General features: G+C 43.2%; 1 protein-coding gene across 5 annotated transcripts in view; it reads right to left on the bottom strand.

Annotated features, from left to right (window-relative positions):
• Positions 1-14,637, bottom strand: part of LOC122537419 (protein Skeletor, isoforms B/C) — a 77,213-nt gene that overhangs the window by 21,281 nt on the left and 41,295 nt on the right. For all 5 annotated transcript variants that reach the window (XM_043670558.1, XM_043670557.1, XM_043670554.1 and 2 more), the window contains exons 3-4: positions 8,629-8,854; positions 7,587-7,698 (exon numbers count right to left, since the gene is read on the bottom strand). In XM_043670558.1, the coding sequence (XP_043526493.1) occupies positions 7,587-7,698; positions 8,629-8,854 (338 nt within the window). The remainder of the gene's footprint in view (positions 1-7,586; positions 7,699-8,628; positions 8,855-14,637) is intronic.

Here is a 14,637-nt window from a genome sequence, read left to right as displayed (position 1 = left end):
CCCTCCCCTGTCCTCCACGGAATGACGACGAAACTTTCCCGGCTGCAGGAGAACCGGTGGTGGGCGGTCCTCCGGGATACCTGGAACTTTCGCAAGCTCCCGTCCAATCGGCGTGTCGGGAGCGAGAAAGAGATATATATATATATATATATATGTATATATATATATACATATATATATATATATATATATAAATATATATATATAGAGGGGAAACGGATGACAGAGGGTGCGAAAGAGAGGCGAGCGAGTCGTGCCAGAGAATCGGCCAGAGAGAGAGAAAAAGAGAGAGAGAGAGAGGAACCGCGAGAAACCGACGAGCGTGGTGAATGAGTGGAAAGAGACAGAAAGACAGAGACGGAAAAACCACGAGTGAAAGAGATCGGCGAACCGATACACGGGGAAGGAAGACGTTACGAAGTGCGAGGAGGGAGGTGGGGGAGGGTTCGAAGAGGAAAAGATGAGTTAGGGGAAGAAAATGATGGGAAGACGGCTGGAAAGGCGGGGAAGCTGAAACGAAGAATGGCTTGGAGAACGGAGGGTAACAGGTAAAAAAGAAAAATCTGGAAACGAAACCTCGGGGGGAGGAGGAAGGGGGTTTGAAAACGAGACAGAGTTCGTTCGCTTGGTCGGTCGTTCGCTGGCACGCTCGTTTCGCAACGAAAAATGATAACTTTTGTTGAAGCACGACGGTGGTCAGACGTAGCGTGATACTAACTTCGTTCCACTTCGCCTCGTTCCGCTCGTTTTGCCTTTTGCCGTTTTCGCCAACGACAACACCGGTTACCAACCACCGCTCTCTCTTTCTGCGCTATCGCCCCCAACCAGTCAGAGCCAACCACTCTCTGCCCGGTATTTCATTTCCACGTCTACTCGTGTGTACTCGACCACTTATGTGTATCCGAATGCTGCCTGCGCAGGTACTGTTCATATGTATGTACCGGGGAAATGCACGGTCGGCCAAACCCCCATTCTACACTCCCCTCCCCCTCCTGCCACCCCCCCCCCGTGGGCAGGGGAAGGTTACTTAGATAGTGGAAAAAATCCGGGACTCCCCGGAGTGTTTCGTACTCGTGTTAATTTTGCACTTTCCTCGGTGTTGCGCGTTTCTTTTTTTCTTTTTCTTTTTTTTCTGTAATTCGCGATAACGGCAGCGTTCCTCGTTAATACACGCGTCGTTCCATTCCCGACGAGAAAGGGGGAAGGGGAAAAACACGAAGTCAACTGGACAGACTCGGCCGATTAGCGCGGCCACGTTGGGGAATTTCGATTTCTTCTTTTTTTTTTTTTTTTTCAGGCGGAAGGGTAATTTTATAGTTTTGGCGAGGCTCCAACGGTGTATAGGCTTATATGCGTGACTGCAGCACCGTCATGCACCTGATGCACCGTTGTGGCTGCTTCGAAATTGTGTGCGGAGCTTTGGGGTGGCTTCAAAATGGCGTCCTGTTACGGTACAGAGACACACTGCTGTCCTTCGGATCGTGAGCCACGTTACGCGCTCACGGACGAGTCCTCCTCGTTTCGTTTGTCGTTTCTCCTTTCATCCTCTTCGAAATCGTTACCGTACTCCTAACACCGTCCTTTTTAGTCCCATGTATTACGTCGCGATTGATATTTTCCAATTTGGCGAAAGATCCCACGATCATACAGAGTAGCTTTTCATCAATCGAAGTTTATCAAATTCATTCAATCCCTTTTTTGACAGCGTTTGCGCTTTGTCAGTCGACACAATCCACACTTTCAAAACGGGAGGACTAACAAGGAAGTCATGGTCTTTCACCTTTTCCCTTTTTGCCGCTGGGAAAATTCTTGTTAGCGAGATGCCGCGGACATTGTCCCTTTAAAATTCAAAGAGCCACGTTCGATCGGGAGGGGGGGGGGGGGGGGGTTGTCTTCGATCTTCTGCGAGGAAAACGATTGTTGGTCCTCTGGGTCCAAGAGCATAGCCAACTAAGTCTCATCTCAAAATGGCGGCTCTTTGAGGCGGCGAGGACGTCGCGACGCCTCGCAGACAAGGGTAATGACCAACGGAGTACGATTCGTTTCAAAAAGGAGGACAGACGACCAATGAGAGCGAAGGCAGGCTCGAGCAGAATTCAGAAATCGTTGGAAACAACGAGGAAACCAAATAATTTTTCCAAAAAAGTATTGTCGTGGGGGTGAGTAGAGGGGAGGGAGGTATCTTTGCAGATGCACAACGGTGGAAAAGGGGAGAGAGAGCGGAAGCGAGCGTGAGAACACACGACGTCGACAGGGATGGCGGTGGCAAGAATTTCGGAGGGAAAGAGGAAGAGGAACAGGAGACAGAGAAAGATTAGACTTAGGATAGAAGGGCAGGAGAGAGGAAAGAGGAAGATAGAGGAGAGAAGGGTGGGAAGATAGAAACGAAGAGAAAGGGGAGAGCATCCTCGGCTAGCAGCCGGCAGCCAGTCAGCCAGCCCCGGCCAACATCGACCCGACGAGCTGCTCTCTGCCCATGCGCAACAATCTTACCCAGGACTAGTGATGGGCCCGATCCAATTCTCGACTTACAACTTTGCCTCTCTTTTGCAAAACAATGACTGTCCAAGTCATCGACCGAATTAAAGACGATCTTGCGAGTGCCTCGATCGTCTGCGCTCGAGAAAGTCTACACACGGTTCGAACGTCTAACGTGCAACGATGCAAATCGTTGACAAAGAGAAGGAAAGAGAAAGTTGGGAAATATGCAATCAGTGAAAGAAAAAAAAAAAGAAGAGAAAAGCATATCCTAATCGACGAAATATCGTCTGTAAATTTCTCGACCGCGTTCGTGATGAAATTTTATACGGGATCGCGTTTTCACGCGAGTATCGCGTCTTTTTTTCGAGCTTTGCGAATTCAGGAATTTTCATATTTAACGCGGTGAACATCGTTCCTTTCGCTTTCGAGCTCCGATTCTGTTGCGAGAGGAGCATTCTGTTGCAACTTCGGCGTTGAAAGCCGAAACGCGAAAATGTTCCGATGATTTCGAGATTGGGGGGGTGTAGAACGTCATTTCACGTTTGAAAATGTTCCTCTTTTTTTTGTTTTTTTTTTTTTGTTTTTATTGTCAACGTATTTCAACGATCACGTCAACTGCAAAATATTTGGAGACGATATTACCGGTTTCCGATCGACGATTAGCGTCGACCGGCCTGAAAAGAGCGAAACGGGAATGCCATGGAGTGTTTTCCGAGAAGTCCTTCAACGTGACGGGAAAACATTTGCCGCTACGGCACAATAAATACTGTCAATGCAAACGATTTATACGAGAGCTTTTGCTCATGTTTTCGCCCCGCCGTTTCGCGTTACATTTTTCCCGTCACAAAAACTGCATAATCTGTGACAATATTTTTTCAATAAACAAGCGACATATACGCGTATTTTTATAGATACATACGTATATATATGTATATGTATTCGTTTTTCTTTTTTCAGTTTCGTAATTTCAATGAGATTATAATTATATTATATATTAGATATACGTGCAAACATATGAATTATACGTACGTTTTCACGATATTATTTTTCACGTAAAGAGACTCATTGAGAATCCCATTCCGTGAACGGAACACGGTTTCTCGTGCAGAGAATCCGTTTGAAACGGTTATTAATCGACGTTCGCGCGGGCTAGGATCGTCCACTTGGTGCCACAAACAGTCGTACTTCGTCATACGCCAACCCCGAAAACTATAAGGCGTTTAATTAACTCCCCCAGTGTTCGTGGAAAGAGACGGAGGATTCAAATGCAAATGCCGTGACACGCCCACAGGACCGGCCCTTTCTTCTTCCGGGTTAAAACACAACCGGTTCGTCGAAAACCGGCGGCCGAGGCGATACTCTATAGCCCTTGAATGGAATTTAAACGCGCCATCCGAACCTATAATTTGTCGTTCGGAGGACTGAGCCGTGGAACACGACTCTAAGTCGACTGAATTATATTAATTACTAACTTCTAAGTTAATTCGACGAAATTCTGATTGTGCCTCGCCGTTTTTCTCTTCTTTCTCTTTTTGGTCATTCGGTCAACGATGGCGCGTACGATAATCGCGCGAAAGATACAAACAAAGATCAAATACATGTAATATAAACTACGTACGTCGACACAACGCCGTGTACGCGTTGATAATGCAGAAAGCACGTACGCGATCCACGGATAAAGATATTTTACTCCATTTTCTCCCGATTCGTTCCTCGTGTGCAGCGTGAGTCGCGGCGGTCACGCATGCCGCAGTAGTTTGTGTCGTTCGTTGATCAGGCAGGACGAATACGTACGGAAAACCCTTTGCAATTCATTATCTACCAATTCCTCTGATTGTATCTCTGCCACCTTATCGAGTTAAGTTTATCAAACACCATGGAAGCTGATACGTTCAGAGCGAGTCGCGTGATCACGCATGTATGTATGCATGTACGTACGTACGTCGCCAGTAGTTTCTGTTGATCATCGGTCAGACAGCACGTGTCACGTACGGTAGACTCTTTGCAATTACCGTACTGTCTACCATATCACCCGGATTTGTCACAAGTATCGTAGAAACATATTTCAATATTACAATTTAGTATGTACCTTCAACCACGGTATAAATATAGATCAAACAAGAGCTCTCCAAGAGGAAACTATCAAAAAACGATTGGAGAGGGAGGAAGAAAGGCAGAGATCGAGATGAAAGACCGATCAACGGCTTGAACGTTTCGGATTCCCCGAGGAAGCCCCGCGGACAAGATCCCGGGAGCCAAAGGCTTCCCCTCGATCGCCTGCGGAAACGGCGAGAACGTCGTTTTGGACGTCGGTCCTCGCCAGACCCGAAAGCTTGGGGAAAAGGAGAAAAAAAAAGAGAAAGAAAAAAAAATTACTAAATCCTATCTGATTCAGTGGTCCATTGAACGGCGGTTTTGATATCGAGCAAGGATATCTGCCAAGGAGTCCCTTTGAAAAGGAGCCCAAGCATCGGCAGCTATGGCTGCTGGTGTGTATCCGTGGATAGGACGTGGATAGGGCAGAAAAGGGGAAGAGGAAAAGCGGAACAAGAAGAAGGCTTATTCCCAACAATACATCCTTCGACGTAACGCGAGGGTGTACCGATTGACAGACAGCTCCTGTCTACCAGATACCCAAGCAAAATCTACCCCTGTGTTGTGTGTATCGGTCAGCCCCCTCCTCGGAAGATCGGCAGACCCCATCCAGACCAGCAGCCACGGATCTTTAGTGAATCACGAAGAGATGGAGGAACACCGGTATCAGAGGGAAACAAGAGCTCTTCTGGGGATCGTCGAGATTTTTTATTGTATAATATGATCGAGAAGACTGGTGTTTCAGCGACGAAGCGGGAACGGTTCGTTTACGCTTCTCACCGATCGTTTGGTGATCGTTGACGATAAAGTTCCGATAGAAAATTAGAAGTAACGAACGAATAGATAAGTAAGTCAATTAATCAACAAGTAACTTGGACAACTGAGTGTTCGGAGTATATACAAATACAATATCATTAAATTGTTCTAGATTTCTGTTTTGTATTTTAGCGTCTACGATTATAGCGATTGAAACTTGTGTATTTCCCCCGATTGAAAGTAAAACTGAATTGATTGAAAATTAAAAATACTAAATTAACGTAGCGTTGCTCTAAGTTGCTACAGTTTTTTCGAGAATTTACAATTAAATTTCAAATGGCAATGTGTAACATTTTAATTGCTTACTGGCGAGATTTCGACGAAAAGACGTTCTCCGCTTTTACATTTAAATATTATAATTATTATTAAGCAGAATGCCTCTCGTCGAATGCAATCGTTTCAATCTTTTCCAAATGTTTCGCGAAATGGCAGGAGAGCCCTTTTCTATATTCCTATCGCAAAATCGCGATCGTACATTCATCGTGTTCCCCTTAGACGACTGGTCTGGCTTCTGCTCACGTCTCTGATCGGTCGGCACTCAACACGAGAGAGGGAGAGAGAAGTGGTGGGATTGGGGAGAAAGAGAGAAGGGATTCATACGAAAGGACTTGGTGATCACTTACTGAGCGTATCGTAACGGGACACCCTGTAGAATGAAGTATAGGCGGCGGACAGCGCGTTTTGCGGTGACAGAGCGTGTCTGATGGAGGGTTGTCACGGTGTGGAAGCACCCCTCAGACTTCGATATTAAAGCCCTCCTAATATAAGAGCAAAAGCTCCGCTCTCACTGCCGTCGATATGCTCGTTTCAAACCTTTTTCCCTCTCCTACTCGAAAATTTCCGAGCAAGCGATACTCTGACTTTCGTGCGACCGGACTGCACCGGATTTGTGGCTAAGCGAATGGGCGTGCAAGAGGGTGGATCGTGGTGAATGACGGACTTGATTCACTAGACTTCACAATCGTTCCTCTCGGACCGTGTAAAAATCTTATCGCGTTAAGAACTCGATTGTTAGGTTATTCGAATTCTTAAATGTTCCGCTTTAGTCCCAAAGTAAAATGTAAAATTCCCTAGAAGGCAGTTTAATAATTTTAGTAACAAAGCACGCGAGCGAACAGAATCGTTTTTTTAGAAATCTTCAAGGAATTATCTTATATAGTATAGGGGCTGTCTAATTTTGTGAAAAGCCACGCGAGGATTTGTACAATCGGCAGAATTGATTGCTATAGCCAGCAACGATCTTAAACCGAGTGGAAAAAATAGAAAAAGCCGAAGAGAGCGGGCTTGAACGTACGCATTACACGCGTGCCGGTGTTTATCCGTTGTACATGTGCGAAAACGCACGTGTGTGTGCACGCCCCTAATCTCAGCTTCCGTATCCATCTCGCACGCATCATTGACCACGAATGCACGTCCGATAGGGCGGACCGTGGACCTTCTCAAAAATCAAGTTATCTCCATTCTCCGTGCATCGTGGGGTTTCGAATAAAACGTGGCGCTACAGAGGAGGAGGAGGAGGAGGGCTGGTTGCGCGTTCTCTCCGCCGCGAACGAGGAGCCGAGTATGTCGCACAAATTTATTGGAAATGCCGTGCACGAGATTACAGAGGATTGTCGTCTTATCATCGGATTCAACGAGACAAGGGAATTTATACGGAAGGAAAGGAGACGAATAAAGTTTAAGATTTCCTAAGGTGGATTTTCAACGTAGCGAGCATTCTTGCGAAGAGATACTTTTTTTTAAGTATACTCACGAGTATATACATACATGCATATGTACATGTATGTATGTATACACTCGTATACAATGTTGATCAAAAGTTTCGACACACTTTTATTGCATTTGTTCTTAATATATTTAATCACATATGTTAATTCTTGCATATTTTGTAACTGCGGTAAATGTTTTATTTCTTACACGCAATTCACTAAAATATCACTGACATTTAAATGATGTACCAAATAAAATGATTAACTTAATATTTCTCGTCGTACGTATTTTAACTACGGTATGCAACAATAAACGTTTATACGCGATTCATTCGCTAAAACATTTACTGACATTTAAAAAACGTGCCAAATAAGGTGTAAAATGGTACTAGATCGATATAAAAGATCTGTATATTTCAGTACGTGAAAACTTTTGACCGACTGAGTGAATACAGAAAGAAAAGAAACTGGTTGGAGTTCACTTACGGTAAATCGACGACACCAAACGCTCAGCCATTTGATGTCCCGTATCCGTTTCCCGTTAGGTAGCTTCAGAATGATGTCCGTATAGTTGTACGATCTCAGCACCACCGGGTCGCTGAACACAACAAGAAGAAAAATGTTTGAAGGAGCCTGGCCTGCGGTCTATTGTCCTCGTGTAACTATTCTAATAATACCACGTTTCCGCTGATCAGGGAGGTCTTTACACCGACGAGATCGCGCGAGATCGATCGGCCGCGTGGTCGACGTGTCGACGATTTTGGCAAACACGAGCATCGTGTATCGATCGAAGCGTGGCTCGCGAACGTTCTCGAGAAGACGAGGAGTGCCGGTCGGTACGGGAACAAATACTTCTAAATATCGTCCTCTAATAATCTTCGTTCAATTGGATCCGTTCGAACGAGATATCGTTGTTGCGCGCGGCGATCATTTTCACCGATCGCGTGTCTCTCGACTCGAAAGGAATCTCGGGGGTGAAGAAAGAAGTGGAGAACCGGCTGTGTTTACGACTATTTTCCACCGAATTCCCACAGACGCGGACGTACACGGGACACAGAGGCAGACGTGGCAACGAGTCGAAACGTAATAAAGTGCTCGCGCGGGCGAAATCCGAACGAGATCGCCGTATAATTCCCGTTTTATTAACTGTGCACCCCCGCAATCCGTTCGTCCGGCCTCCTGTCTGTTTTCATCGCCCGTTTCACCCCTCTGCCCACTCGCCGCCTACACCCCATCGACGCACACAACAAGCTCTTTGAGTTTCATTTCATCCCTTGGTTACGGTATGCCGCTTACGTCCACCCCCTTTTCTTCCTTTCTTTCTTTCTTTCTTTCTTCCCCCTCCATCTTTTCACGTTCCTATCACGCGTCAATCGTGACCGCATACGCAACTCCGTCTTGTGCTTCTTCCTCTCTTATTCTTTTCTCCTTTTCCGCTCGCGAGCAGAGTGTACGCGAAGAAAAAAGGCGACGAAAAAGCGTAGGAATCGAAGTGAAACATGATTAGGCGCGATGCTCGTTTTCTTACCTGCCCTCCTTTATTTCCGGATACGGGACGATGTAGCCTTGCGGGGTGGGTGTCGAGGTGTTGCCCACCCAAAAGTACGCGTCCGGTCCGGTACCATCGTAACAGAATCCTTTTATGAATATCGTCGTGTCGTCCACCGCGTACACGTCTCCCTTGATCCCGTGCGCGTATTCCTTCAAAGGTCCGATGTGTTTGCCGTAGTAATTGGGTCCGTTGTTTGCACGAGCTGCGAATCACAAGTCATCGTTGTCTATTGACATCTAAGGCAGTTTTTATCATCCAAGTTACAAAATTCGCACTGAGCGACGCTGTCGATCGTTCATTCGATTTTTATTTCTCAAACAAACGCGCCCGATTTTCTATCGATCGAATTCACTTATCCGAACGTCAGTTGCTACTATGTAAACGGAGAAATTGACTAAAACTACTATGTAAACGGACAAAATGGACTAAAAATCACTTCCTACTAAAATAAATCCGTAATTTTTTTGTTGCATATATATATTTTTCAATTTTATTTACAGATTAAACTACACAAAAAACAACCCTTATTAATTGAATAAATAATTAATGAAACTTATTAAAATTAATTAATTATTTGAATTAATTTAGTATTTATTTAAATATTAATTTAAATATCTAAATATTAATATTTATTTTAATATTTTGTTTCAATATTTATTTAAATTAATTAATTAAGTTTTTCTTATATTTTGACGTTGTGAAAAGAAACTTTTGGCCCAGGCTATATTTGTCTCCCGACAAGTTCAGATTAAAAAAAAAAAATCTACTACGATAATAATTTAACTAACTATCATCACCAGAATCTTAGTACCAGAGGACGTCAATCCATTTATGCATCTCGCCAAAAAGAGAAAGAAAGAAACAAAATAAAATGAAATCACTCCAACTTCCAAAAGACCCGCCACTGTAAATTCACGAAATTTAGTTCTACTGGTTTTAACCATTCAGTTGATGGTTCAATTGTCGAAGTGTCGCTCGAATGGCAACGAAGTTCCCACCGTTCCGAACTCCGGCAAATGGACACAGTGATCGAAACGTCACTCTGGCGATAAAGTTGGAAGTGTAACGGCGAGCATACGGTGGGAAATCGAGCCTAAACGAGCAAGACCACGAAAAGACGCGGCGGCCGGGACTTCATTTGCGACGTGCTACGCTCGCGGCAGTAAAAGGGGGAAGTACGGGTTTCACCCTCGTGATATAGGTTGGACGCATCGCCGCCCCGATACAAAAGCGTCGGCGGACCAGTCGGCCGTGCCGCGATTTGCATGAATTTCATTTCATTTGCTCGACAGGCCCTATAAAGTTGCACGAGCGAGCAGATCGGAAGAGGATCCGCCGCCGCCGCCGCCGCCGCCGCCGCGCGCAGCAATAAAGATCACATCGGCGAATCGCTTATATATCGGCGAACGGATTCAGACGCAACGGCCGATCGTCTTCCAACGCTTGCCCGCCTTCGGATTAGCGGCTGCGTTTAACAGCGTGAAGCCTGCATCGCAATCGCCAGCGAAAACGGATTCCGTGAGATTGCTCGCTCTCTGCGATGGATAGGATTTATTTCCGGTTTTATTGCCGCCGAGGGGAAGATCCGTACCAAGATCCGTTGCTAAAGAGGAGGAATTCGATTTGTACGAAGGAATTCTTCTCGCCACGTGTGTTACTGTACGTATGTGTTGTGTATTAAATTTATAAAGTTGCCACGACGCGTGCTCGTATATATTATTATTTAATAAAATTAATATATTATTTTTTAATAAAATTATGGCCGTATATATTATTATTTAATAAAATTAATTAATTAATTAATTATTTAATAAAATTATGGTCTTTTCCAAGTCCCAAGTTTTGTGTTTCATTTTTGTAATTTTTTTATTAACGTGGATGTATTATCATGTAGCAATATGTATCATGTACAATGTCTGAATAATTTTTGTAGTGTTATATACAATGATATATACAGGGTGAGTCTCGTAATGTGACGACATCAAGTAGTTCATAAAATATTTGTTGTGCGAAGAAATGTTTCAGATAGAAATTGCATGGCTTCCAGAAGGACATACTGTAATCAGTTTTATGTTATTTTGCTTTTTTATCAGGTATGAAGATTCAATTTTTTTAAATAGAATAGTTAACATTTCTTCCCCAATTCGGATAAAGCGTGAATTCTACATAAAAAAGTATTATACCAAATAGGGTTTAAAATACATAGTCACTGAGATATTAGCAAAAATATTTTTTTACATTGTATTAGAAAAAACCGTCAATCTCAGTAACTATGTATTTTAGACATTTGGTGTGATACTTTTTTATGTAGAATTCAACGCTTTATCCGAATACGAGAAGAAATATTAACTATTCCATTTAAAAAATTGAAGTACCTTCATACCACGATAAAAAAGCAAAATAACATAAAACTGATTACAGTACTATATGTCCCCCTGGAAGCCATGCAACTTCTATCTGAAACATTCTTTCGTACAACAAATATTTTATGAGTTATGTAATGCCGTCACGTTACGAGACTCACCCTGTAGTATAGTATCAGAGTACGATTAATCATTATAAATAAGTTCAACAATAATTTTTCCAGTCAAGAAAAAATGAATTTTCAAAGACTAAGATTAACGATTTTTTCTGATCTATCTTCTCGCATATTTGCACAAATATATTAAAGACAAATCAATAAATAATGTTTTTGTATATAACACTGCTTAATTTAAAAAGTTTATTTATTCGAGCGGGGAACGAACGCACGTGTCACGCGTGCATTCTTTCACCGTGAGATAATACATATCCAATAACAAAAATATATTTAAAAACATTATTTATCGTTTATTTTAGTATGTTTTATGAGAACCGATGCAACCGATTTGGATAGCCGGTCCGAGCTAGAGCTTCGGAGGGAAGTATCGGTCGTTGATATTTTTTCGGCCAAAAAACCGATACCCTGCAAATCTTCTTATTCGGTAGCGCAGCGAATGCATGAATTTCCCCTTCAAATCTCGCGGCAATCGGCTTAATAGTCCGATCGGAATTTTGGATTCAGGTCACACGCATACACCATCCCGGCCTGCTGTGCCGGTATATATATTTTTTTAACAACCGGATAAATCGTCGTTATCGGGCATCGATCTCGACGGTCCGACGGGATAAACATTTTTGACATTTTAAATAACCGAAATTCGATCCTGAAAAGAAAGAAAAAGGAAGAACGGATTCGATCGCTTATCGACGACATCTTTCTGACAAATATTCGACCGGACGCGACCCTACGCGGAACCAGGAGCCGAAAGAAAATTCGATCGATGTTGATTTTATCAAAAGCAGTATCCCATTATGTTCTATCGAATCTATTTCACCGCTAATATTACAAACCGATACGCCAAAGGCTTTATTTATTACCGTTACGTTTCAATTTTCCGCGCGTTGCAATAACATGGCATTAATGCAATTTCTAATATCCGAAATGGACGTACCGGCGAATTAAATATCGAGCGTTCATTAATGCAATAATACATCCGGGCAATCCGTTCGATGCGCCTCGATTAACACGTCATTTAATATCTCCATTCACTGGACCCAAGACGAAACGTCCGCGTCATCGACTCAATTTTATGGCTCAATTCTTGGATTGCAATCGAAAAAATCCTTCAATTGTGTGCGAAGTCAGCTGTAGGATAAGGTCTCTGAAGTATTGTATAAACCTTAAAATTAATATATAAATTCTTATGCTATGGATACACAATAACGCGTCAATCAGCTACGTGACTGAAAACAATTTTGTGTATAAACAATCGAAACTTCGACAAATTGTTGAAGTACCCTCAAGATTCAAATCTACGCAGCAAATATATATATACAATATATATATGGAATATCTTCCTCAAAAAATGGCATTTCATACAAAATAAACTTTCAATAAGAAAGTTTGTTTCATAAAATTCTCAAACTAAGCTCTTCTATCGTAACAAAAGAATTTGTCTCTTGAAATTCAATAAGCTCTTCTATCGTACGTGGAAAGAAAAATCGTAGATCAATTATACCAAGGACAATTTCTCTCAATGTACTAAATTCGTTGCAAAAAGTCGTACGTATAGTCTTTTAACCACGATTAACCTTCTAAGGACGGTGTAAGCCGCCAGGCGAAGTTTAATTTTACATGTTTTCATATAAATTATTGTAGTTCCTATATTTTCAAAGTGAATCAAATCAAATGAAGACTCAAGCTACTCAAAACAAGAAGAGAGAGACCGTCGATAATCGAACGTTCGGCTTTCTCAGATATTATATAGGTGTCGATATATCGTACTTAGAAAGTTAAGCGTCGTCAGGTCCTCGATTAATTATCATTGAACGTCCGACTTGGTCGTTCACGATTCGATTTTTGCTCGGGGGACGAAACACCATCGACCACCACCACTGGCGATAATAATTAACACGTCGTTGCCGCGCACCGAAACGCAGACTCCAGGCTTTTAGTCCACCCTCGGTCCCCATTCAACCCGTTCGTTGGCGGTTGTATTGGTGAACGTCGAGGTTCCGGCGACCGTTCTTCCTCGGCTGTTCTCCTCGGCTGGTTCGTTGTTGTCGTCGACGTACCACGTCTACACCCCATCGGTACAGCAGGATATTATGGTGATGCGACAATGAACGCAGTGATCGCTATCTGGCCGGTGGTGTAGGGGGATGTCGACCCTCGGCTGCGTGCTCGCAGCAACGCGTATACCAGATCGAACGTATGGATATGGCGGAGAAGGGAAACGAGTGGGGATGTACGACAGGCAACGAAGATAAACGGAGAACTGCGACTAGAAAGATTGAAAGAGAGACAGAGGAAAGGTAGAGGATTCTTGAGAGAAAATATCTACTATATCGAATACACATGAAATGACGAGAGAGGAATAAATAAATAGATACGAGGAATGATAAAATGGAAAATTCGAAAGAGAAAGAGAGAGAGAGAGTATCTACAGAATCGAACGTACGAAATGGAGGTAAAGAATGGAGGTAAAAGTCAGAAAATGTAAGAGGAACGGAGACGTGCGTTGACAAATGGAAAGTTTGAAGGAGAGAGACAGTAAAGGCAAAAAAAAAAAAAAAAATGAAAAAACGCAGGAGAAACAGAGACAAACAGAGGGTCGACGAATAGAACGTTGGAAAGAGAGACAGAGAAAAGGGAATATACAGAAGTTAGACTCTTGGGATAGAGAGACGCTAGAGAGGGAACATCTCTACTGGTAAACAGGAGCGCACACTGCCGCGCACGTATTACGTCCACAGGCAAAGTGTGGTTATGTAGGTGCGTGCCTACGCGCCTCCACCTAAACTACCCCCGACTGGTGCTTAAACTGCCTCCCCTTTTATTATGGGCCGCGACGGTTATTGGATTGTACCGTGCTATTTGTTGGCTGCCACGCTAATGGATCTATAATCACTGGGACGAATTAACGCAATGCGACGACGCTTCGCCTACGACGACGGGTTGCTACTTTAAATACTGACACATCGAGCATTGCATCTTCACGCTTCGCGTTTCTTTAACGCATTCGCTGTATAGCGTCATTTATAAATGACGCCGCTGGTTTTTCACTGAAAGCTCGGCTATGCACACGCGTGCGACAGTAAATATCTTATTCGCGTTTATTGATTTCACGTTCTATGTAAATTTCATTTACAGGCTGCGACGAATATTGGAAAATTAGACTTTAACTCGCGCTCGCTACGATTTCAATCGGAATAAGCACGAATCTGTAAACACACACACACACACACACAGACACACATCTATATATATATTTCGTAGAAATTCCTTCTTCAGCGACGCTGATGTGTAAGTACTTGAATCGTAGAAATCGATTCGCGTGTCTGTCATCTTCAAGCCTCGAGCGATACGTGCATAATACACTAGCAAATAAGTGTATCGACTGTGTACTTGTATCAGCCGATGCTGTCTGCAAGACGATGACTATAAATCGCGAGCGACTCTTT

This window comes from Frieseomelitta varia, unplaced genomic scaffold (assembly GCF_011392965.1).
Source record: "Frieseomelitta varia isolate USP_RPSP 00005682 unplaced genomic scaffold, Fvar_1.2 scaffold_909, whole genome shotgun sequence".
In the NCBI taxonomy this organism is placed as follows: Eukaryota; Metazoa; Arthropoda; class Insecta; order Hymenoptera; family Apidae; genus Frieseomelitta; species Frieseomelitta varia.
Note: the sequence above shows the minus strand (reverse complement) of the source record. Positions and strands in the feature narration are given on the sequence as shown.